This window comes from Miniopterus schreibersii (assembly GCF_964146895.1).
Source record: "Miniopterus schreibersii genome assembly, chromosome: 9".
Taxonomy (NCBI): domain Eukaryota; kingdom Metazoa; phylum Chordata; class Mammalia; order Chiroptera; family Miniopteridae; genus Miniopterus; species Miniopterus schreibersii.
In genome coordinates, this window is record NC_138118.1 from 2,374,901 (window position 1) to 2,400,923 (window position 26,023).

At 47.9% G+C, this 26,023-nt stretch overlaps 1 protein-coding gene across 13 annotated transcripts in view; it reads left to right on the top strand.

Annotated features, from left to right (window-relative positions):
- KMT2C (lysine methyltransferase 2C) overlaps nucleotides 1–26,023 on the top strand; it is a 181,885-nt gene that overhangs the window by 140,056 nt on the left and 15,806 nt on the right. For 5 of the 13 annotated variants that reach the window (XM_081147756.1, XM_081147762.1, XM_081147763.1 and 2 more), the window contains 15 exons: nucleotides 396–2,231; nucleotides 2,853–3,145; nucleotides 5,580–7,384; nucleotides 8,377–8,488; nucleotides 10,739–10,817; nucleotides 12,484–12,547; nucleotides 14,316–14,548; nucleotides 17,307–19,010; nucleotides 20,681–20,887; nucleotides 21,509–21,673; nucleotides 23,018–23,159; nucleotides 23,295–23,442; nucleotides 24,341–24,519; nucleotides 24,649–24,785; nucleotides 25,660–25,909. In XM_081147756.1, the coding sequence (XP_081003882.1) occupies nucleotides 396–2,231; nucleotides 2,853–3,145; nucleotides 5,580–7,384; nucleotides 8,377–8,488; nucleotides 10,739–10,817; nucleotides 12,484–12,547; nucleotides 14,316–14,548; nucleotides 17,307–19,010; nucleotides 20,681–20,887; nucleotides 21,509–21,673; nucleotides 23,018–23,159; nucleotides 23,295–23,442; nucleotides 24,341–24,519; nucleotides 24,649–24,785; nucleotides 25,660–25,909 (7,354 nt within the window). The remainder of the gene's footprint in view (nucleotides 1–395; nucleotides 2,232–2,852; nucleotides 3,146–5,579; nucleotides 7,385–8,376; nucleotides 8,489–10,738; nucleotides 10,818–12,483; nucleotides 12,548–14,315; nucleotides 14,549–17,306; nucleotides 19,011–20,680; nucleotides 20,888–21,508; nucleotides 21,674–23,017; nucleotides 23,160–23,294; nucleotides 23,443–24,340; nucleotides 24,520–24,648; nucleotides 24,786–25,659; nucleotides 25,910–26,023) is intronic. The other 8 variants (XM_081147767.1, XM_081147757.1, XM_081147760.1 and 5 more) reach the window with 7 other exon arrangements.

Here is a 26,023-nt window from a genome sequence, read left to right on the forward strand (position 1 = left end):
TTCATTTTTTAAAAAAAGATTAGCTTTTTAAAATAGCACTTTTGCCTGAAGAGAGCTATTTATGTCGTTATCTCAGAACATAGTTCGTATTAGAACATAAAAATTTGGTTAAAATTAGACTTTCCTTTCTCAGTAAAGCATATGTGAGCTGCTTTGGGAAGTTTGTTGAGATGCATGAAGGCTGCTGCCCTGGGCCTGAGTTAGGTGGTCGGGGGCATAATGTCTTGGGTTTAGGAGACTGAATCTAAGGTGGGCACCATCTGGTACTGATGATGTCATGCAGATTCATTCTCAACAGAATTGAGAGTTAATTCCAAGAGAAAGGCAGCAACCTCCCCCATGACAGTTCCCTCTTCCTGACCCACATGGTTGCTTTCTCTGCCCAAACCCAATAGCAAATGCGCCAGAAGAGCAAGCAGCAGGCCAAGATTGAGGCCTCACAGAAGCTGGAGCAGGTGAAGTGTGAGCAGCAGCAGCAGCAGCAGCAACAGCAGCAACTTGGCTCACAGCCCCCTGTGGCGCCATCTGGCTCGGACACGCCCAGCAGTGGCATTCAGAGCCCCCTGACCCCGCAGCCTGGCCCTGGAAGCATGTCTCCTGCACAGTCATTCCATAAAGACCTGTTTACAAAGCAGCTGCCTGGCACCCCGACCTCCACCCCAGCGGACGATGTGTTTGTCAAGCCACAGGCTCCGCCACCTCCTGCCACCCCCTCTCGGGGTCCCCTCCCGGAGAGCCCCTCTCAGTCTCAGCCACCTTCACCGCAGGTATTCTCACCTGGATCTTCTAACTCCCGGCCACCATCTCCAATGGATCCTTACGCAAAAATGGTTGGTACCCCGAGACCTCCTCCTGGAGGCCACAGCTTTTCCAGAAGGAACTCGACAATGGTGGAAAGCTGTGCATCTTTATCGTCGGGACCCAGGCCCCCTCAGATGAGCGAGAGTGCGGTCAACAGGCCATCCCCCGTCCGAGATTTCTCCTCTTCCTCCTCGACAAGTAGCGACCCCTATGCAAAGCCTCCGGACACACCCAGGCCTGTGACGACAGACCCGTTCCCCAAACCCTTGGGCCTGCCCCGGGCTCCTGTAGTTCAAGAACAAAATGCAAAAGGGCCCCTCACAGCTGGAGCCAGTGATCACTTTGCGAAACCATCTCCCAGGGCAGATGTGTTTCAGAGACAGCGGGTCCCTGATGCCTATGCACGGCCCTTGTTGACTCCTGCACCCCTCGATAGTGGTCTTGGACCATTTAAGACCCCGATGCAGCCACCTCCATCTTCCCAGGACCCTTATGGATCAGTGTCGCAGGCACCACGGCGGCTGCCCATCGACCCTTATGAAAGGCCTCCTCTGACACCAAGACCTGCAGACAACTTTTCTCATAACCAGTCCAGCGATCCATACAGCCAGCCTCCCCTCACCCCACACCCCGTGATGAGCGAGCCTTTCGCGCATCCCTCAAGGGCTTTCCCCCAGCCCGGAACCATGTCAAGGCCCACAACTCAGGATCCATATTCCCAACCCTCAGGACCATCTCGCTCCAATCCAGACCCTTATGCTCAGCCTCCTGGAACTCCCCGACCCCCCACGATTGATCCATATAGTCAGCAGCCACCAACCCCAAGGCCACCGGCACAAGCAGATTTGTTCGTCACACCTGCAGTGAGTCAGAGGCACTCTGACCCGTACGCTCATGCTCCTGGGACACCGAGACCTGGTACCTCTGTGTTTTACTCTCAGCCACCAGCAGCACCGAGGCCGAGGGTTTCAGAGGGGTTTGCTCGGTCCTCCGTGACAAGACCTGTCCTCATGCCGGGCCAGGATGCATTCCTGCAGGCAGCACAGAGTCGAGGCACAGCCTTACCCGGCCCTGTGGCAAGGACACCCGATGCCTGTGCCCAAACACCTGGGCCGCCGGGACCTGGCCTTGGAGACACCTTCAGCCGTGTCTCCCCGTCGGCTGCTCGAGATCCCTACGACCAGCCCCCGATGACTCCGAGGCCTCAGGCTGACGCGTTTGGAGCAGGTCAAGTGGCTCCTGATGCTGCCGATCAGCCCCGGCCGGGGTCCGAGGGGAACTTCAGTGCACCTTCAAACACCTCCATGAATTCTCAAGGCCAGCAGTTCTCCGGTGTCTCCCAACTTCCTGGCCCAGTACCAACCTCGGGTGTCACTGACACACACAACACTGTCAATATGTCTCAAGCAGATGCAGATAAGTTGAGACAGGTAAGCACATTGCATGTTCTCGGGTGTTTTCAGTGTATTATTTGAGAAAGCTAGTCATTTCATCAAACTGAGTAATTTCTACACAGATATTCAGTTTTATTTTCTGTAGACTTTGTCATATTGTAAAGAAGAAAAATGAAAGTGGTGAAATTAACACCAGTCAGTTGGATTTATTGTGTATCTATTTTCAATATTTGTGAATTTTTAGGGGAATTCTTAGATATGAAATCATTCAGTTTTGTGATAGTTGGGAGGCAAGGAAAAGGCCCCAAATAACTTATGTTTTATAACCTATTGAATAGTTAGGTTTATGTAACTAGTGTTTCATCAAACTTTAAAATACTAAGATATTAAAAATTTTTATTTATTGATTGGCTGACTTGAGAGAGAAAAACATCAGTTAGTTGCTCCACTTCCTTGTGCATTCGTTGGTTGACTCTTGTATGTGCCCTGACCGAGGATGGAACCCGCAACGTTGGTGTATCGGGAGGACACTTCAGTCAAATAAGCTGCCCGGCCAGGGCCAGCATTAAGATATTTTAAGCATCACCACAGTCACACATTGGGTGCATTAGGGTTTAGTTACCAGAAATCCCAGTGACTTTTGTTTCTTTTCGTCAGCGGCAGAAGTTACGTGAAATCATTCTGCAGCAGCAACAGCAGAAGAAGATGGCAAGTCGACAGGAGAAAGGGCCCCAGGATCCAGCTGCAGGGCCTCACCCCGGCCCCCTGCAGCACTGGCAGCCAGAGAGCGTCAGCCAGGCTTTCTCCAGGCCTCCGCCCCCCTATCCTGGGAGCACCAGGTCACCTGCTGTCCCTCCACTAGGACCTAGATATGCTGTCTTCCCAAAGGGCCCACGTGGACCCTATCCTCCCGATGTTGCTGGTGTGGGGATGAGACCTCATGGATTTAGGTAACACACTTTATTTCCTGCCAGGTTTAAATTGCAGTTAGAAGTTACTTGTAGTCAAGTTGTTACTGCTTTTTACTGGTTATTTCCCTCTGAGATATAACTGGTGTTATTTCCACTCATGAGAGGTCATGGATTTAAAAAAGAAATTACTGAGTTTGAGTTTTTATTTAGATTGGAAAATATTTAATGCTTGATAATAGGAAAAACGGGTAATGTGGTAAAGTTTGATGGATGTGTCGGTTGGGTCAACCATGGAGAGTTTGGCAGTACAGTACCTCTTGACTTATAGGAAGTTTCACTTAGAAATTTCCGCATACAATTGTGCAGGTGTCCATGGAAATATATTCAAGGTTATTCTTTTAACCATTAGTTATAAATTTAAAAAAAAACCAGTAGAAACAGTCTAAGTATCCATCTGTAGTAGCAGTAAATAACAGCAATGCTAACACTGAACATTTACTGTGTGTGAAGAACTATTCTCTGCACTGCAGATGTTTTATAAGATCTTTACATCGGTTCAGTTATACTTAGAGATTGAGGAGCATAAGGCTCAGAAAAAAATTGGTTAAATATATTCTGGCATGTCTATATTGTGGCATACAAGAGAGCCATTAATTATTGATAAAGATATTTACGACTCATTGGGTGGGAAAAACAGACTAAACAACATAATTTCATTTGTATAAAACTACGTAATTGCATAAGTACGTCTTGAGTGATATATCCAACATGTTGACAGTGGTTATCAGGGAAAATTATAAGTTGATAGTTTATACCTTATATCTTTATATTGCCTGGATTTTTTTAAACACATATCTACACACACAAACACACACATTTTTTAAATTGATTTGAGAGAGAGAGGATGGGAGTGGGGCAGAGAGAGAAACATTGATGTGAGAGAGAAGCAGGGATCGATTGCCTCCTGCACACACCCTGACGGAATTGAGCCTGAAACCTTGTGACACCCAGGGTTACACTCAACCAACTGAGCCACACCCAGCCAAGGCTGGCTTTTCTCTTTTTTGGAAATTACTTCCTCATTTTCCCTTGTTACCTTTAGAAAGAAGAATTTTGTTTGAAAATAGTCCAGACTTTTGAAATTTGAGGTCCGGAAGGACTACAATGAATTACATAGAAATAAAAATAAACCATAGATAAGTCTGTCAAAACACAGAGCACTGTGTGCATTCCTTGGAGGTTTTAGAACTAAATCTACACTCTGGGCACCCTTGGGGAAGTGGTTTTGACCTGCCTATCTTAAGGACAGTAGACTGTTTCTTTCCCTGCCCTCACCTCAAACCTCACCAGTTTTGCAGTTGGACTTCCTTGCAAATAACTGACTCAAATTTTTATGATCCAATGGATTTTTCCTACTTTTAAGGAAGACCCCTTTGTCACTAAGTATTGACCGTGCTGGCATTGCATAAATCTACAACGTAACCACCACATTCGGAGCCCCTCCGGCTTGATGAGTGAGGATTCTCCTCTCCCCCAACTTTGTATTGTAGTTTACATTGTGACTCTTCGTGGAGGTTTCCACGTGGTTATAAAGTTAGTGGGGTGTCTTTTGTTTGTTTGTTTCTGAAGTAGATGGTGGGAAGGTCAAAGCCAAACACACGCCCCAGGTACACTGAGGAGATGGTTAAGACAGGCTTTCAGTTTCATCAGAGGTGTTTCTCAGTCCGATCCCTGCCTCCATGTCAGGCTTATGCTTATTTCCCTTTTCCTTCCTCCTCGATTTTAATGTGTGCCTGTTCTATTTCCTATTTACTTGTAAATCACCTTTCGTTTTCTAGAATGAGGTACAGGATATACAATAAAGGTAGTCTTACAATCATTTGCTAAATGTTTACAGATGACGCCTATTAGTCTGCCTCTTCCTCCCTCCCATCCTCCCTCCTGTCTTCCCTCCTGTCCTCCCTCCCTCCACGCAGATAGGTTAGTCCCTCCAGCCACCTGCCTTTGTCTTCTATGTACAGAGGCCCATAAGTCCCTCCAGTACAATTTGTGAGAGCTCCTCCCTTGATTCAAGCACCCTCCCCACCCTCCCACAATCTACTTCCTCAGTAGAGCCCCCTAAATGCAGAAGAAATGGACTCCTGCTCAGCTCCACGAGTGTTACACTTTAGTTCTGAACAGTTGATTCCATCTGCTTTCGGCTGTTCCTTTGCCTTCATTACGTTGTCTGTGAAGCACCTGTCTTTAGAGCTCAGATACAGGGTGTTGAGTGTACATTACGGGTTTACTTAGCAAAAATTCATGTGCGTGTGGATACTTTAGCAGTGCTTTCAAACTAGATAATATTGTCTTTCCTGAGTCATTGTATTTGGCAACATTTGTATCTGAGTTTAACCTAAAACTTTTCCTATCCTCAACCTATTCCTGTATTTAATGTGATACTTAGTGCTTCCTATTTGCTTTTTCCACGTAGATTTGGATATCCAGGAGGTAGTCATGGTACCCTGTCGGGTCAGGAACGCTTCCTCCTGCCGCCTCAGCAAATGCAAGCACCTGGAGTTCCCCCACAGCTGAGAAGGTCAATGTCTGTGGACACCCCCAGGCCTTTAAGTAACTCGCAAGTGAATAACCCAGTGGGTCTTGCTCCGCATTTCCCACCCCAGGGTCTGCCGGTCCAGCAGCATAACCTACTGGGCCATGCGTTCATCGAGCTGCGGCACAGGGCCCCGGACGGACGGCCGCGGCTGCCCTTCTCTGCCTCTCCCGGCAACGTTCTAGAGGCACCTGCTCACCCGCGACACGGGAACTTCATTCCCCGGCCGGACTTTCCCGGCCCCAGACACACAGACCCCATGCGACGCCCTCCCCATGGTCTACCCAGTCAGCTGCCTGTGCATCCAAATTTGGAACAGGTGCCACCCTCTCAGCCAGAGCAAGGCCATCCTGTCCATGCACCTTCTATGGTCATGAGGTCCCTGAGTCATCCCTTAGGTGGAGAGTTTTCAGAGGCCCCTTTGTCATCGTCCGCACCAGTTGAAACGCCGTCAGATAATTTACAGGTCACTGCCCAGTCTTCCGATGGTCTTGAAGAAAAACTCGATTCTGATGACCCATCTGTGAAAGAGCTGGACGTTAAAGACCTCGAGGGGGTTGAGGTCAAAGACTTGGATGATGAAGACCTTGAGAATTTAAATCTGGATACGGAGGATGGCAAGGGAGACGAATTGGACACTTTAGGTAATTTGGAAACTAATGACCCCAACCTGGACTACTTCTTAAGGTCAGGGAAATTTGATATCATTGCTTACACAGACCCAGAACTTGACCTTGTAGATAAGAAAAGCGTGTTTAACGAGGAGCTAGACCTTAACGTCCCCATTGAAGACAAGTTAGATAGTCAGTGTGTATCTGCTGAACCAAAGAAAAAGCAAGAAGAGAAAACTGTGGTTTCTCCTGATAAACATTCCCCATGGAAGAAATCCTCTGTTACCAGTGAGATAAAAACAGAAGTACTGTCTCCAGATTCCAAAGGGGAAGCCAGGTGTGAAGGGGAGAGGAGCAGCGAGGGTCAAGACCATGCCGACACTCCCTGCTCCCAGGCTGCCGCTCATGCAGATGGGCCGGGCGGCGACGCCGACCCGCCTGACCAGAGGGCTCACCGCGAGGCCGCCGGCCCCAGCTCGGGGGCTGCTCACGGATCCGCGCCCCCGCCCCCGCCCGCCGACCACGCAGCCAACTCCTGCAGTGTAACTGCCTCGACTCCGGTTCTTTCTAGTTTACTTGCTAATGAAAAACCGGATACTACAGACATGAGGCCATTGGGGTCTCCGGCTCCAACGCTGCCAGCTTCGCCACCCAGTCACATGCCGGGTTTGCCACCTCCTATGGTGACACCGCCTGGCCATGTTTTGGATAACGCCGTGAATTCTAACGTGACGGGTGTTCCTCGGGTAAACCATGCTTTTCCTCAGGGCGTGCAGGTGAATCCGGGATTTCTCCAGGGTCAGGCAGCAGTTAATCATGGTTTCGGGACAGGAAAACCTGCAAATCAAACTGTGCCTCTGCCCGGTCAGTCTGGGGCTGGTGGCTTGTCTGGGCCCCAGCCGTTGATGGTCCCTCCAACACTCGCCCAGCAGGGCAGAGAGAGGCCCCTCCTCCTTGAGGAACAGCCTCTGCTTCTGCAGGACCTTCTGGACCAAGAGAGGCAGGAGCAGCAGCAGCAGAGGCAGATGCAGGCCATGATCCGGCAGCGCTCGGACCCCTTCTTCCCCAACATCGGTAGGAATCATGGTGGGCCTCAGGGTGGTGGTGTTCATTGTGTTTGTAAGGTGTCAGTGTTGACATTATGTGTGGACTAGAGCACCGAGGGTCACATAGTGATTAAGAGTTTTAGGTTCCTCCCAGGTCAATCAGGAGGTTCAAAACTCTTGAGTCTGACCTCAGTTCTTTGTAGGTTATTGTTTAACAGGAGCCTTCTTTTTAGTTCCTTTTAACCATTGTTATCATGTATTTTCAGAGGCGTTGAATTTAAAGAAATTATGAGAGACATAGATTTCTTAATGTCCATTTGTGTACAATAAGTGCGTGGCTGTTTTTTGTTATTTAAAGCTCTTTAACTTATTTCTAAAAGCTGACTAATTTGGGGGGAAAAACAATCCACCAAACAGCAGTGCATTCAGATTACCTGAGTGTCCCTAAGAGTAGGAATTAGCAAAGGGAGGGCGCGTGTCTGAGGCAAACTTTCCTCTAAGCAATAAAACTGTCCTGTCTGCGTTACCGCTTTCATCATATGGGCCCATCTCTTCTCAGGAAGTAGCCTGTCGCCTGTCCTCATCACAGGGATACGTCCTCAAGAAATTGATACATTTTCCCCTAGGAGGGTGTTAACTAATTTGGTAGGATTCCTTGGTATTGGAAATAACTGCAACTCCTCATGCTGTTAACTGTACTAAAGAAGCAGTTTGATCAGCATGTAAAAGTTTGGATGAAAAGGAACCTCGGTGCTTTAGGTTTTTGCTGATACTCCCTTTGAGTTTGATCTTCCTGTTTCATTCTTGCTTTGGTGATGGGTCCCTGAGATGTGACTGAATTCGGCTGAGGTTCTTCACAACTCACCATTCCTCACCTGACCTAGGAGCCCGTGGTATTGGTTATTGATTAATAAGGAATTAGAGTCTATTAGTTATATAACGTGTGTGACAGTTACACGACCTAAGTGTAACTTGAACCAAGTCCTGTGAAATAAGTAACTTTAACATCTATTTCTTTAGATTTTGATGCAATCACAGATCCTATCATGAAAGCCAAAATGGTGGCCCTTAAAGGCATCAATAAAGTAATGGCACAGAACAACATGGGCATGCCACCAATGGTCATGAACAGGTAGGTGACGTTTTTGATTCTTCCTCTGCGCTAAGACAGGCGTGAGGTTATTCCTGGTTCCTCCAAAGAATATGTAGTAACTCAAGAACCTATGTTCCAGGAAGGAACAGGATTTGTTTGTCGTGACGTTGGCCGGATATGATTAAATGGGAGTACTTCATTTTTCTTAGTTCCAGGGTAAACATAGTGAAACAACATAGGAAGGTTTGGAAGGTTGACTTGATTGATCAGGAAATCAGCGTTTTAAGCGCATGTTCCTTTAAGTGCCTTTAGAATAGCTACTGCTCATGAAGAGCTGCTTGGGACGGAGACCTTTCCTCCTAAGGAAGGTGGGAAGGTGAGCCGGGAAGTTGGAGTCAGACTGTTCTCTGTGGAGATGAGGTGGTGGTTGATATAAGCCTGTGAATATTTTTTATTCCATCAAAGGAACAGTGCAGAGGAAAATGTGGGACATTTCAATAGAGGGGCTGAGTGAGTCAGGCCGTAGAGTGAATGCCCCCAAACTGAACTTGAATCAGAAAATGACGTCAAGAGGAGGAGAGAAGAGGGCATTTGAAGGTCAGCAGCTGGAGAATTTGTATTATTTTTCACCATTAGCAGACAAATGGAAATTACGCATTAAAGAGGATTGTGAGAGGTGTTTGACCATCTGAATTCCTGGAATTAGAGTATGTGTGCCCCCTAAAGGATATTAACCTCAGGGCAGTGTCTTAAGTTTTGATCATGGACCACCGTCCGAATTATTTTGTGGTTTTTGAAAACACATGTTCAGTTACTCCCACCAGACCCACTGAGTCAGGATATCTGCAGACGGCACTGGTCTGTCTGTCGTTGGCGAGCACGTGCATGGCTCTTACGTAGATTGTCGTCTGACAGCCTCTGTCCATAGAGGGATACAACCTCAGTTTAGCCTCATTGTCTTTTCAAACAACTTTTTATGGAGAGGCTGATTATGGAATCGAATGTAAAACCTGCATGAATTTAATAGACATTCTGATAAATTAGGAATCCTTAAAGGTTGAGATAGTTTGGAAATGGGTGAGAGGTATTGTTGAGATGAAAGTAGAGACTTGCAGTGTCGCACAGCATTTATTCACACTATTTCTCTATCATGGGTTCTTCCTTATGTCATGTACCTTTAGGGTTAACATTTTGTATGCAAAACCAGAAACATAGTGCTACGAAGGAAATCAGTCAGATTTTAAACATAGTTATTTACGTTTAAAAATTATGGTACATATGCTTCTTTATGCATTAACAAATTTAGCAGTAGATCTAGTAATTACCACAATTTCAAAGTAATGATGAATCTAAATGAGCCGTATTAGGTACGTGCAGCAACTGTTGTTAGGAAAGTAACGTGAGTTCTATTGGTAACAGAGTCATGCTACTGCTAATACTGTAGTTTGCTGTCTGTAGTCAAAATAACATTTAGTTTAAAAGATGGGCTTCAGAATTAAAACTCCTGCTGGTTCAGCATTGTACCTTGTACCTCTAGGAATTAGAGATATTAGTCACATATTAGGCATAGGGTTTGCTGTTCTCCTGAGTGCTTGAAGTGTGACATGCTGACTGGGGGTAATAGTGTTGTTTGAATTAAGAGGTCGTTCCTGCCCAGGCTGTAGCGGGCAGAGAGGATAGGTAAATGAAAATAATGGCCAAATAGTTTCAACCTTGTAGACTTTTTCTTTATCTGTGACCAATTTTTAATTTGCTTTAACGTTAGATATAAAAATGTACCAAAATGTGTGAAACTTCCTAATTGAGAGAGATGCATCTTTAGAATACAGAATAAGTTCCCTATTATTTTTAATTTTACTTCAGAAAAGACATTTTAAAAAATAAAGATTGGAAGAAGAAATAATTCTCTTAGAATATGTGTAATCTATTTCTTTAGATTTTTTTTTTTATCCGAAAGGATTGATTGATTGTATGGTAAGGTATAATGAAGCATGAACAGTGGAACAGCTCTGGCGTGGCCGGCCTACCTCGGCTCCCCCGTCGTGGGGAGAGTGACCTGACGTCTCTGACTTTGATCATGAGTCAGGTCCGCGGGAAGAGGCCCCGCTTCCTGGAGGGTGGGGGAGGGTTAAACGGGGTTGGCACGCAGAAAACGGGCGTTAGCAAATGTCCTCGGCCACAGAGACGTAGCCATTCTCTTTCTTCCCTGGAAGCAAACAGTGTTAAGCACTTAAAGTAACTTTGCTCACAAATGCTCGTCATATGATGCCTAGTGCTTCCCATTCACAGGTTCCCCTTCATGGGCCAGTCGGTGACTGGAGCGCAGACGGGTGACGGCCAGACTCTCCTGCCACAGGCCATTCCTCAGGTATCGTCACCAGCCCCTCCAGAACCTCGCTCTCCTGTTCCGTCCAGACCTCTCTGCCCAGTAAGGCCACTTCCAGAAAGTCACAGGACCTTAGATACCAGCTCAGCAGAAATAAAGATTGGTTTTTTACGATTAAAATGGACCCCAGTTTCTTAAAAGGATGTGTGTATTTAAGGGTAGAAAGTCACTTGGAGGGAAGCTAGATGCTTAGGTTTTTTTGGTTTTGCATTTATTTATTTATTTATTTATTTATTTAATTGTGAGCAATTTTACAGATGCCCCTCCCCACTCAGCACCCCCACCCCTCACTCCACCCTGCCTTCACCACATTGTCTGTGTCCATGTCCATGGGCTGTGCATATATGTTCTTTGGCTAATCTCTCCTAGTTTTTATTTAACTCCACAAAGACATTTTCATGTCCTTTATTTTGGATTTAATTCATTATTTTAAAAACATAAATCTGCTATAAACAGTAGAAAATACTGATTATAATCGTTCTATTTAGATATAGTCGTCTTCTATCTTTTCCTTGGAATAATTTAGTTTTTTGAATATTCACCATTCATGATCATCAGCTCTAAGGATAAATATATAAATATTTAGTGTCAGGCAATGTTGGGGAAAATAGAACTAACTGCTCATCTCATACAGCATTTTCTTCAATGATTTTTTTTCAAGTATCTACCTAGATTAAAAAAAAAGAAAGCTACCTATTAAACTACCTACTACATGTCTTTGCAGAATTTTCTTTTCTGCCCAGCTAGTTGTGCTTTAGCTTTATTATGCTGATAACTATGTTCTTTTTATTATTAAAAGAAGAGAGAACATCTTAGGCAGTAGAAAAAGCATAGGCTTCATAAATTAATTTTTACAAAAACTCAGTTCCACTCTGAATCTCCTGTGCAACATTGTTACACATTCTGTGACCTGCATTTTCTGACCTGTCACATGGTCCCCAACTGCCTTGCAGCATAAGGGTTACATGTAGAACATTCTGGCTGTTAGTGTCTTTTATATTTGTTAACTGTGTACAGCTCACATCTAACAGAACTTGTAACGACTAAATAAATGGTTTCTCAAAGTGAAACATACTAGATTGTTGCCAGGGAATTGTGAGATTAAAAACTTTATTCAGTCACCCTGGAAGAAACAGCATCTATTTAAAAAATTAGACTAATATTTTCAATTAGCGTACATTTGTTTTATTATCTGTACATGTTAGAGACAACAGCTTTTGTTTATAAATATAACTGTGTGCTGTGGAGTGGAATTTAGTCAGTCCACAACCTATGGTTATGTCTTAATTGCAGAAGAGACCAGGTAGATTTCACCAAAAAGTGGGGTTTTACATGATCTCTAGCTATGTGCAGACAGTATTTGATTTGCCCTACTATTGTATTTCTGATGGATAATCCCTCACCTCAAACATAATTGTTTTCCAGTTGAAATCTACAAAATGAAACAGTTCAGACATAGTTTAAAATTTTCAGAAAATAGATTGTCACTACTCAGTTCATCTACTTTTTATTAAAAGGAGAGCTTTAAAGATGTCTTAGGATATTAAAGGGTTTTTCCCCCTTCCATTTCTTTCTCTTTTTTAAAAAAAGTTTTTCCCCTTTAACTGAAATGTGGAATAAACCTATTTGTAAATTTTACTCATTTTAGGATGGCAGTATAACACATCAGCTTTCTAGGCCTAATCCTCCAAATTTTGGTCCAGGCTTTGTCAGTAAGTATAAATCTAATAAGTTACCTGTTCTCTGGGGATTGCTTGTTTGCTCTGTGTTCTAAAAACTTGGAGCTAGTGTAGGTGTGTTAAGTCTGAGTGCCCTCATCCTTTATGAAACCTTATTTGGCGTCTTTTCTTCAAGGCATGTATTTTCATTGCTTTTTTCCTCTGCATGAAAAATTATAGTTAGATAAATATTTTAATACAGAAAAATCATCGTCCCTGCGCTCTTCAATATTGTTGCTGTTTTGTTTTTTTGTTTGTTTTTTTATATATAGATCAGGCACTTTACAATCTGTAGAGTTAAACCTCTTCTTGCTCTAATGACTGTCTGCCTCAGTGACAAGGACACTAAATGGGAACGACATAGGGAATGTGCTTAGAAGCCCGTTGGGTTAGCAGCATGGTGTGCAGGGCAAGGCTGCAGGACGCCACTGAGTCCTCCTGAGTTACCTCCGGGGTCCCGAGGCGGTTCAGGATAGTGTTTAAAGTTCTCCCCAAACTGAACCTTTCTGAAATCTTCGGACTGTTTAGCTAACTTTTTTTTTCACCATTATTTTTCATTTTGCTCACCTCTGCTCTCCTGGTTCCAGAAACCAGAAAGGCTTTCCTTGCGGTAGGTCTCATTCTACCAGAAGCAGAACTTTTGAACCTTGTGAAAAAGCCTGTTCTTAGAAAATGCCCTTCAAATTTAGACTAGATTTCAAGTCCTTACATGTCCTGGGACTTCTGGGTTTAGGACCAAACCCAGAGTCCGGCCCTTTGAAATCACCTGAGTTAATTACCATCGTAATTTGAACATGTTTCGCATTAAAGACAAACTGCTGTGACCAACTGGCTTTTTCTGGCTTTACTGTGCCCATCGGCTTTGGTTGCATTCTGATTGTATGACAATATGCTGTTTCCATTGGTGTAATTTTCCAGCTAATGTCCATCCTGGAATTGTATTGATTTATTTCTTTGTCTTATAGTGAGTCGAAAAGGTATATTCTGAATTTCACTACTGTGAGATCACTTTTTTTTTTGACTTGGGATCAGTGAAGTAAAGTGCCCTGAAAGCATAGAGGAGGACTGTTGGTGCGAGACAAAGAGATACAACTATTTTGGGGCGATATCAGTGACCGTCGTAAATGTAGAAAAGATTTCACTGGGTTAATTACTCCCTCCCTCTGCTTATCTATGGAAGTTCTGCGTCACAGAATTCTTAAAAATTACCAGCATTTTTAACTTAGAGGTTTCCTTTATGAAACACAGACTTCACATTGGTCCTTTCTAAGACATTCTCGGTTCCCTCCCCCTCAGTTTAGGACATATTTCTACTATTGAGAAATAGGGAAAACCTTATAAAACTTAGGGGAATTAGCGTGGAAATATTTAGCCCATGCTCTGGACCTTAATGGAATACACACGTCTTACTTTGTCTCTTCAAAGTCTGTAAACGTGACTTAACGAGATACACAGTGGGTTAGAGGACTTGATAGTTCAGTAGGTTGTTTTAACCGTTAGGTAAAAGTCTTCTGCTTTCAGAGACTGGATTCATAGTCTGGACAAGTATGAAGTTAGCCTGTGTCGTAAAGACACGCTTTCTTTGGTTTTCTCAAATATTTTTCTAAAACCTCCTACTTTGTAGTTACATTATGGTCTAACGTTTAGCATGGTGTTTTCAGAATACCTATTGCAAGGTCCCGGTAAAAGTGCGTTTGTGTAGCTTTTGTATTGTTGGGCTCTTCCGGAAATTAACACAGCTGAATTTTTCATTTTCCCTCAGATGACTCGCAGCGTAAGCAGTACGAGGAGTGGCTGCAGGAGACCCAGCAGCTGCTCCAGATGCAGCAGAAATACCTCGAAGAGCAGATCGGCGCGCACAGGAAATCAAAGAAGGCGCTCTCCGCCAAGCAGCGCACCGCCAAGAAGGCCGGGCGCGAGTTCCCCGAGGAGGACGCCGAGCAGCTCAAGCACGTCACCGAGCAGCAGAGCATGGTCCAGAAGCAGCTGGAGCAGGTACGGGCGGCCGGGGGCCGCGAGGGCTGACGCGCGGGGCAGGTGCGGGGAGCAGCTTGGGGCTCTCGCTGACTGAAGAAGCGACGGCCCCGTCTTTCCCTGGAGCGGTGGTCACACGGCATGGACTTACTGTAAGTGGAACTGAAGAGGCTGCTTCTCACAGTCCTGACCGGGAGGCACCGTTCCCATGCTCTGGTAGACACCTGGGGCAGCCGGGAGGCTCAGGCGCCTTCCCTGCCTGAGGACTCACTCCGCGGGGCCCTCAGCGCTCCTGAGCACAGAGCTCAGTGCACCCCGGGGTTCAGGGGGCAGTGCGAATTAGCCCCAGAGGTATTTGTTTATTTGGAGTTGACCTTTCCTTGACCGTTGCCTTTGGTTCCCTGATTTCTAGTGAAATTTCAGGTGTAGCAGTTGACTGATCCTGGTGTTTTGTCAGGGTATATTATTAGTATTTCTAAAACACATTGATATATTTCATGAAAAGTACTCATTCCTAAAAAATGAAACTATTCTGCTGTTTTCTTCCATTACAAACCACATTTCTCAAAATGCTCATATTGAAATAACAATTATATTTAAAAAGTAAAATTTTAAATTTTTATGTAAAATAAAACAGTAACTGTTCAAAATGGACTAAGAGCCCACCCCTAGATATTTACCCAAGTGAATTAAAACTTGGGTTCACACAAAAGCTTGTTCATGAATATTTATAGCAGTTCTATTCGTAGTCACCAGAAACTGGGAACAACCCAGGTATCCTTCAGTGGTGCATGGTCAGAGTGGTGTATCCATGTAGTGGATAGTGGAGCACTACACAGCAATGAGGAAGAACGGCGTGGATGGGCCTCGAGAGCATTATCCGAGTAAGAGAAGCTAATCCCAAAACGTTACTGCTGACTCCATTTGTATGACGTTCTTGAAATGACTGAGTTATAAAGATGGACAATAGTGGTTTCCAGGGCCAAGGGATGGGGGAGGAAGGCGTGACTGCAAGGGTGGGGGTGTAGTAGGAGGGAAGTTTCTGTGTTTTGATTGTGGCAGTGGCTACACTGATGTCTGTGTGTGTTAACGTTCATAGGATTGTACACCCAAAAAGTCACCTTTGCTTCTGTCAATTTTAACTTATAAAATTGAAAAGTAATTTAAATGTTAATAGTAGAAAGGGAGGCTTTCAGAGTAGATTGACAGAAACCGAGTGCTGTGTAATGAACACTCACTCTAGTAAACAACCTTCTCTACTGCCTTCTGAGGAGGTGAGTGTTATCACCATTGTGCATGTGAAGAACCTGTGGGTCATCGCAGGGGTAGGTGACATGTTCCCTCATACTGACTTGAATTAGGGGTTTCGATTCAGATAACTTATCTCCAAGCTATAGCTACCATCAATAAGGTGATTATAATATCTGTTATGAAAACTAGGACTAATCCAGAATGAGAGGTTTCTTTTCTCTTTAAATTTACCCTCTGGGTTTGTGCTTATTATAAGTAAATGTCCTTTTAAGGGTGGGTATTTCTTTATAAAGTAACTTTAGCACTTTCACTGTCTCCAGTGTATTTCTGTATGGTGGGGGCTTGGTTTTTGCATATCCATGATCAAGTCCTACTTAGAAGCTAATTTTGTGCTTGGACAGTGGGCACATCTTCTGTTACTGTAGAGTAGCCAGCAATGCAGTGTGATATCATCAAGATAAGCAGTTGCTGGCAGTGTTTTTTAAAGTATTTTTAAATGTCCTGGGAAAGGCAGGGACCACCACCTTCTGTTTTCCAGGAACTGCTCTAGGTGTACCCAGGCCAATCGCAGTTCCTCAGTTCTAACCAGTAAACTGGTCAGGAAGCGTAAGGAAATACAACAGAAGTTACAGCTACTGGAGAGCAGGTCAGAACCATCATGTGCAGAAAATGTGCCCATGAGCTAGGGAAACTGAAAATCTGTTAGAACTACTGATATAATGTATATACACCCAAAAATGGGGTGATTGTGAAGGATGTGAACTTGCCCAGCACCCCTCCCTCCTACCTCCCTCAGGGAGGCCATGTGCCCCCAGGACTTGGGTGGTTTCTTGGTTGGGATGAGTCTGTGGCACCTCGCACAGGGCACAGAGGAGTTTGGAATGAGTTAACTGACACTGGTCAGTCAGGACCCTGGTAGGAACGATTCAGAACATGACCTTGGACAGATCTCAGAAATCATCACTTGAGCGTGTTAGCTGTTAAAGGCAGGGTTTTCCAGTCCAGTCTTTTTAACCTGGAGGGGAGGGTATGGACCACACGCTACTAATTCATCCTAACATGTCAAGCCATTCTGTATATTGAAGAAGTGAAATAGTAACATGCTTAGGTGGTTAAGTTTGGGTTGCGTCTCACGGTTACTCTAAACTCGTGTATTAATGTCACATCTAAGGGTCCCAGTTTGCTGATTCTTGTGGAGATTTTCCTTATTTTGGGCAGGTTAACCAGTTTGACTTTCACAGTAAGGTTTTCTTACTACTCATTTCAGAAAATATTTCTAATTTATTTTTGGTATTTCATATGTAAGTAAATTTTACAGATGGTTAGAAAAATCCTCCTGTTAAAACAAGATTGGCAGTCTTTAGGTAATGCATAGCGATCCAGCTTGTGGTTTTTGCCATTGCCTAAGCAAAGTGTTTTTGCTTGTACAAAATGGAACTACCTTCAGTATAACCCCACCCCCAGAGCCCTGGCCAGTGTTAGCCGCGCACCTGCAGTGCACACCCGTGAGATTTAACTCTTCTTGCAGATCCGGAAGCAGCAGAAGGAGCATGCCGAGCTGATGGAGGACTACCGGATCAAGCAGCAGCAGCAGCAGCAGCAGTGTGCAATGGCCCCACCCACCGTCATGCCCAGGGTGCCGCCCCAGCCAACTCTCCTGCCTGGAGCTGCCCCGCCCACCATGGGCCAGCCTGGTTTCCCCCTGGTGGCCCAGCCTCTGCAGCACACAGCTGTCATTCCCGGCCACACCACTCCCGCGCGGATGCCCAGCTTGCCTGGATGGCAGCCGCCTAGCGCCTCTGCTCACCTCCCCCTCAACCCTCCTCGGATCCAGCCTCCAGTTGCCCAGTTACCAATGAAAACTTGCACACCAGCCCCAGGGGCAATGCCCAGTGCAAATCCGCAGAGTGGCCCACCTCCACGCGTGGAGTTTGATGACAACAACCCCTTCAGCGAAAGTTTTCAAGAACGGGAACGGAAGGAGCGTCTCCGGGAACAGCAGGAGAGACAGCGAATCCAGCTGATGCAGGAGGTGGACCGGCAGAGAGCGCTGCAGCAGAGGATGGAGCTGGAGCAGCACGGCCTGCCCGGCCCTGAGCTGAGCGCAAGGCCGGCTGCGCCCCAAGTCCCCTTCTACAGCCCCGACCTGCCTTGTGACTTCATGCAGCCCCCGCGGCCACTGCAGCAGTCTCCTCAGCACCAGCAGCAGGTGGGCCAGGTTCTGCCGCCACAGGGCTTGCAACAAGGGCCTATTAACTCACCCCCCACCCCAACGTTCATGCAGACCGGCGAGCGAAGACAGATAGGACCCCCCTCATTTGTCCCCGATTCGCCATCGATTCCTGGCGGGAGCCCAACCTTCCACCCCGGGAAGCAGGCACACGGCGGGCTCCCCGGGGCCGGCTTCCAGCAGCCCCCCGTGAGGCCACCTTTCTCTCCTGCCTTGCCCGCGGCACCACCAGGAGCCAGCAGTGGTCTCCCCTGTGGCCAGGACCCCGGCATCACCCACGGCCACGGGTACCCCGGAGCGGCGCCGCCCCTTCTCCCGCTGTACCCGGACGTTGCGCAGGAGGAGAGGGGCAGGAGGAGGAGAACACGGAAAAAGAAGAAGGAAGACGACGCGGAGCCCGCAGCACCGCCCACGCCGCCCTCGGACACGGCCGCCCCGCCAACCCCAAGTGTCTCCGAGACTGCCTCCACGCCCACAGGGCACACGCCCGGGGCGCTTCCCCCACAGGGAGAGCCTGAGCCGGTGGGAGCAGGTGGCCCATCGGCTCCTGGCCTGGCTGCGGCCCAGCAGCACGCGGACCTGGAGAGCAGCCTGCCCCCCGGCGAGCCCTCCCGAGGGTCGGCACATGCGCACGCGTGCGCCCCGGCAGAGGCCGACAGGAGGCCCGCGGACACCCCTGCCTCCGCCGAGGAGGTCACCCCAGAGATGGCCGAGCCCGAGCGGTCCCTGGGCTGCGAGGGGCCTCCCTCAGAGGGACAGGCTGGGGGACAGGCTGCAGACACGGCCGTGGTCTGTCCCGTCTCCTCGGGACAGAGCCCTCCTCACCCTGCCGGGGCACCTGCTGCCAAAGGAGATTCGGGCAACGAGCTGTTGAAGCACCTACTGAAAAACAAGAAGGCCACCGCCCTTGCGACCCAGAAACCTGAGGGCGCTGTTTGCCCAGGAGAGGACGGCACGAGGGACAGCGAGCCGGCCGAGAGGCAGAACCCCGCGGAAGGGCCGGTAAGTGTGACTCGTGCCAGCAACGGCTCACTAGCTTCCAATTTTAGGATTCGGGTGCAGGGTGGTGCCAGTGCTGTTTGCTTCAGCACTATTGGGCAGCCGTCTTACTCGGCAGGACCGGTTTGTATTTTCTTGGTTTTGTCTCTGTGGACCCCACATTTTGACTTAGACCCATAAACTGTATTAAGTGATGATTTGTTTACTCTGGTTTTCAAAACTCAGGGACGTGGTGATGCCCTTCAGGTGTAACCTGGGCCTGTCAGCTGATCCCTCCCACATCAGGCTCTGACTAAAGCAAGGAAGGAATGTCTGTGTATCTTTACTGGGAAAAATGGTGTTTCCACTGACCTTCGACTGCCGGGGCTCTCAGACAGCCGGGAGCCCCCGTCAGTGTATTAACAATGTTGTCCGAGCGCATCCTGCACCCGGAGCCAGCTTGTCTGGGTCATTTTCCATGCATCAGTGGTTTGCCCTTTGGGTTTGCTTTCCTTTTTCCCCTGTGTGCGAAGACCTTCCTTATAAACGCACCTGTATGAGATTTCAGCATCTCGATGACCGTCATTGAGAAGGTTCTCAGACAGAGTTCCTGGGTCGCAGGAATGGTCTCTTGCTACCTTGTCCTTTAGAAGCTGTGGTGTGTTCCTGCTGTTCATCAGCTTCCCTCAGAGCTGCTCACGTTGCGTTTCCATTTTTTAGCGGAGCTGACGGTGTCTAGTGGGACAGGGCCGTCCGTGCTTTAGGCGAGCGGCTGCTGCTTCCTTTCCTCTCACGTGTCCAGCCGGTTGGTGGAGGAGTGTTGAGCCGATAGGCTGGTGTCATTTTTGTACGTTTCCGTGAATGGTTGATACTTTCTCAGTCCCGTTGGTCCCCAGCCGCCTTCTCCATCCCGTCCTTTGCCCCTGGGACAGTGAACCTCACAGTCCCTGAGCATCCTTCTGATCTCACCCTCCACAAGCTGCCATGCTCGCCGGCGCCACTCCCCCTTCCCTTTTACATCCGGCCAGTGTCTTGTTACCTTTGAAAACTCATTTCTGGAACCATCTTCTCCAGACGCCGGTCTCAAACACGTCTTCCTGCCCTGTGCTCACGTTGCCCTGTGTATGGGGCCCCCCAGTAATCAGCTCCCTGAGGGCTCGCCCCGCTTCTGAGCTCTTTCTGGCCTCAGTGCCCGATACAGGGTATAGCGCAGAGTCGGCACTAGGGCAGTGGCGTGAAGTCCACACTGGAGAGTAGGTAAAAAGCGGGGTGAGGGTGACCGTGTATGTCTGAAGGTTTGGGCTGTGTCACATTCTCATGTCCACGTGGGGGTGGCAGGGCAGACACTTTGTTACCGAGGGTAATGGCTCCTTACTGCATCCCGGCGTCGGCCGTGCTGCCCACTTGCCCTGAGGTACCATTTATCATACCCACGTTGCAGACGTTGACGTTCGTGCACTTTGTAGTCCTGACTCGGGAGCTCTGCCCTTCCCTCCAGCTGGGCGGCTACTGACCTGCACACTGGAGCGTAGTGAGAAGAAAGGGGTGACGCTTCAGGAAACAGAGCATTCGATGCCCCCGTCTCCCTCACCTTTAGTCCGTGCGAGGAGTGTGTCAGGGTGGAAGCGATGAGCACGCGCTGGAAACCCCGTGTGAACAGTCCGCTCACTTCTTAACCTTTCCGATTACATCAGCAACCTCTGGGGGCGCACGCGCAAGGTGGCTTCGGTTGTGGCAACAACCCGTTGCCAAAAGCAGGAGGAGGTGAAACCAAGAAACCACGAAGCAAACGGACCCAGAGGACGGGGGAGAAGGCAGCCCCTCGCTCGAAGAAACGGAGGAAGGAGGAGGAGAAGCACGCCGCGGACTCGGCCAGCGACACCTTTACCCACCTGAAGCAGGTGAGCCTCCCCTCGCGGCCCGTCAGCCATTCATGATGTGACAACTTCCAGGGCAGTTCCACCCCCAAAGTAGAGGGTTGCAGGGGTAACACATCTCAGCAAGGGACCCAGTGGAGTTCCTGTTTGCGGAACTGCAGCGTGTCCTGTTGGCACTGACAGCGCAGTAAACGCACTGGCAGGTGCTGCCGGGCAGCCGCTCAGCGCAGGGAGCGCCGTCCGCATTCCTTGTGAGTCTGGACGCAAAGAGGCGCAGCTGCCGGCCTCCCGCCCATCAGCGCTGTCCGGCCAGCTTATGGTCAGTCGTTACTGAGGTGGGAGACGCCCCGAGAGTGCCACGGGTTGCCTGGCCTGTTCACGCCCTGATTCCTGTTGAGCAAAGATGAGAATGGGTTTTCTCGTTAGATACTGGCAGCGTCTCCTTAGACAGACAGGGACGAAGCTCATTATGAGGTGGATCTCAAAGATTCTGTGGTCTCACTTATTCCAGCATTTTGATACTTGAAATTTTTAAGTCTTATTTTTCTCAAGCCTGTTTGACTAAGTTGCCTCGGGTCTTAGAAAAGTTGAGAATCGCCCTGTTTTGTTTACCGTGTGATTACTCTCAAATGTGTTTTTCAATAGCAGCTCTCTCTGCTCCCTCTAATGGAACCAATCATTGGAGTGAACTTTGCGCACTTTCTTCCTTATGGCAGTGGCCAGTTTAATAGTGGGAATCGACTTCTAGGAACTTTTGGCAGTGCCACCCTTGACGGGGTTTCGGATTACTATTCTCAGTTGATCCACAAGGTATGTTTCCTTGCCAAGGCGTCACCTCGCTTCCTCGCTGGATACTAGCAGCATTGGCAGAGCTTGTCCCGTTGTTTCCGTCTAGTTTCCGCCTAGTCTCCCGAGTTTCATTTAAACTTCAACTAAACAGTTAATATTTTACTGGTGAAGCGTTTCTGACGTGAACATTTGAAATTTTTGTGAGGAAAGAATAAAAATTGTGAAAAATACCCATTATGTATTTCCATGGTGGAGAAAATACATATTTATTTCTCTATAATCTTTATGAACTCTTAAAACAAATCCAAATTCATAATAAATAGGCTAAAAAACATAGGAATTTACCCTGGAAAATTAAATGAAAAAAATCTTAAAGTGTATTTTGCCTAATTAGGTACTAACTGCAATTATGCATTAATTCTTAGACAACTAAAATAATGTCACTAAATCAAGGATATCTTTTGGCACTATTTTTTAAATCACGTTTTACTTTTGCAAAAACAAGTCTCTTTTGCCAGCGTGTTTGGGAGTGCCGTCAGGTTCCCTGAGGCTTCTCTTCTTACCTTAGTACTGAACCCACTGTCCTGTGGTGCTCCTGTACGGCTGGTGTTGGCTCTCCGCGGCTGGCACCTGGCTGGCCTCGTAAACGCCTTCCTCCTGCTGCCAGCTGCTCCACACAGCCTGCCGTCTCCTTGGTCTTTCCCCAATTTGCAGTTTCACCTCGCACTTGATTTGCATGTTGTTATTGGTAGATTCCCACAATCTAAAGCAAATGACGAATTGGTGACAGAGGAGAAGCAGGGAGAAGTGTTTGGAGGACGAGCTGCATCTGTGAACGACTCAGTCCCTTTAGAGCTAGTGCTCCTGCTTCTACTTCTTTTAGAGATTTTGGACAATCCAGATCCTAATATTCAGGATGTGAGTCACAATGATGGCATTAGGGCCACAAATTCTCAAGTTTTTTATAGAACTGGGGCATATCTTAATGATAAAGGAATTTTTGAGAACTTTTTACAATTCGTTGGTTGAGTTTTAAAGCTGTCCCTCACCAGCTACAGCAGCAGCACTTGGAAAGAGTTGTATAGAGTCGAATCAGGCGTAATGTAAGTTAGCTTCTCGCTTTTGAGGTTGGGTGCTCAGGCTGGGCCGAGGCAGCGAGCGTTAGTGTGCCCACAGTCACGCTGTTTGTCCCTAGAGAGCCTCCTGGCCTCGGATGGTTATCCTCTCGGTGCGACTTAGGAAGAGGCCTTGTGACTGATTTCTGTAGCCCTGTTCCCCGTGCTAAGAACTCACAGAACTAGATTATGCAAGGTCGTGCTTATTTGCTCAGTAGCATGTAATTTAAAATTTTTTGGTCTCCTGCAGCAGAATAATTTAAGTAATCCTCCAACACCCCCTGCCTCTCTTCCTCCTACACCACCTCCTGTGGCCTGTCAGAAGATGGCAAACGGCTTTGCAACGACTGAGGAGCTTGCTGGGAAAGCCGGAGTGTTGGGGAGCCACGAAGGTATGACGGGGACTCCCCCCCACCCCCTGGGGCCCTGCAGAGGGTGTCTCTGCCAACTGTGGGGAGAGCCTGACGCTCTCCCCACTCAGCAGTTCTGACTGATGTATTCACAGTTGTGTGTGTTTGCTTTTCCAGTTACCAAAAGTCTGGGACCTAAACCATTTCCGCTGCCGTTCCGGCCCCAGGACGACCTGTTGGCCAGAGCCCTAGCTCAGGGCCCCAAGACCGTCGACGTCCCGGCGTCACTGCCGACTCCACCTCACAATAACCAGGAGGAGTTAAGGTAGAAAGAAGGTCCTCTTTTCACAGACATTTTGCAGTTATTCCCCATTTTTAAATGTGTATGTGTGTGTTGTGATGTCTTAGGAAGAGCCTGTGAAAACATTTAAGGGGTAAAGTTTGGTAAGTAACTTCCTTCAGAATTTAAAGTTTATAAAACATTCATGTTATTAAACAAAACTAGTTTGTGAATTGTAGAAATCATATACAATAGGAAGTTAAATAGTAATTAAATAGACACCAAGGCAGTGGGACTCGCCTTGTAAAATATTTCAAAGGCCACCGTCCTTCACAACTGTTAATGCGATGGGTGGGTGTACGGACGGCCACAGTCTCGAGTAGAGCCGAGTCAGACATGAGAGGTGCTTCTGTGGAGGGAGTTCTGTGACTTCTGGGCTAGTTCTTGAATCTAGGAATCTGACTGGGGACTCAGGTCCCCGTGTAGGTGGTCACTGCCAACTCCAGACCAGGAGAGGTGCCTTCTGCTTCCCCAGGCCGTTCTCTCCAAGGGAGAGGTGATAGCTGCCCTCTACTTAATGAGACGTCATTCGTCTAAATCTCTGACTTTATGAACGGACAGCTGTGGACCAAAGAGAAGTGACCTGTTCAGACTGAGAGCCCAGGTGCCCTTTTCCTCCCGCACCTCGCTGGCTTCCACGGGGACTCCCTGTGTGAGGAGGTCTCCTGGGAGGAGGGCGACACCAGGTTCATGGAGTGTCCCACACCGTTTAGCCTGAGACCACACTTGCTCTCCAACCCCAGTTGCCTTGGAAACCTCTAGCTCTTCCCATGTCACTTCCGTGTCCCAAGAGCCTCACGGTCACGCTGGTGGTAGAGGCCGGGCAGTGCCGGAAGGCCCGGGGTGGGTGTGCCCATGTCAACGGTCACATTCCTTCTCGTAGGGTGCAGGACCACGGTGCTGAACGGGACACTCCTGACAGCTTCGTTCCCTCGTCCTCTCCCGAGAGTGTGGTGGGGACAGAAGTGAGCAGATACCCAGATTTGTCGTTGGTCAAAGAGGAGCCTCCGGAGCCTGTGCCATCCCCCATCATTCCCATTCTTCCCAGCACCGCCGGGAAAGGTAGGGACGTGCCAGCTGCGGCCTTCCCCACAGTGCGCTTGTCCTCTGAGGCCCGTATTCTGGTTCTGGAAAGGATTAACACTCCATCTTCCTGTCTCCCTCCCTCCTCCGGTTTGTTCCCTTTTTCAGGTTCAGAGTCCAGACGGAATGACATCAAATCTGAGCCAGGCGCTTTCTTGTTTTCGCCACCTTTTGGTTCCTCCCCCAATGGCCCCAGGTCGGGTCTCATATCTGTGGCCATCACTCTGCACCCCACAGCTGCTGAGGTAAAGCTCCCAGGGGTCCCCATGTCCCAGAATGGGTCTCGCTTCTTAGACCTCCAACGGGCGGCTTCCCATGAACATGGGCAGCAGGGGCCTGGGGGGAAAGGGAGGCCAGTGGGGTCAGGTTAATGTCCCTTCGGGCACTTGGTGCATTAGTGCTGCAGACAAGCCTCAGAGTGATCTCACCCTTGTCCAGGCCGAAGGGCAGAATGAAGGCAGAGTTGTCTTCATAACTAAAGGGTGTGAACTTTAGAGAACTCTTTACAGAGAAACCTTTGATAGCTGTTTACACACAGAAAGTAATTCAGCTGTGAAAACAGCTGTCAACAGTAAAAGTTTTATGGAAACAAAATATAAACATTGTCCAGGTGGCAGCTGCTTATGTCAAACACGAGTGAATTGCTGAGTCGTTTCTTGACTGTTAATTCTGTGAAGATATTTCATTGGCTCCCAAACTGGGCCCCACGGTGTGACGTGGTGGTGGTTGGAGAACACAGCTGTCACGTAACCCGGCGTTCTCAGACACTTCAGCGTTCCGCCCGGAGCTGGACAAATAGGTCCTCTCCCGAGGTGTCTTGAGTAGCCATGGACTGTGGTGCGGTCTAGCTCATTCCCGTGGTGTGTCCTGGATGCCCATCCGATACTAAGTCCTAAAATAGTGTTCTCAATGTTTACCATCAATGGGAACCCCTGCAGAACATTTCTGCTGATGGAAACTTACCGTGGATGTTCGCCCATGGAAGCGGTGTTTTCCCCGGGGCTCTGAGTGTACATAGAAGCTGTTGTGTGCCCTGCAGACAGCATCTCTCCTAAGTATGAGCGTCTATCCATGGGCCAGTGGGTGGGTGACGTGTGCTCACTGGCATTTCTGTTGTAGAACATCAGCAGCGTGGTGGCTGCCTTCTCCGACCTCCTTCACGTCCGAATTCCTAACAGCTACGAGGTTAGTAATGCTCCAGACGTTCCATCCGTGGGTTTGGTCAATAGCCACAGAGTAAACCCAGGTTTGGAGTATCGACAGCATTTATTTCTTCGTGGGCCTCCACCAGGATCTGCGAACCCTCCCAGACTCGCAGGCTCCTACCGGCTGAAGCCGCCCAATGTCCCGTTTCCGCCAACAAGCAACGGTGAGTGGGCTTCCATCTCAGCCTCAGATCCATTCTGCACTCAGGAGTTATGCTTTTTCTCTTAAAATTTCACTATAGCTTTAACAAGTAGCAGGTAGCGTGCTGGTGTAGGCT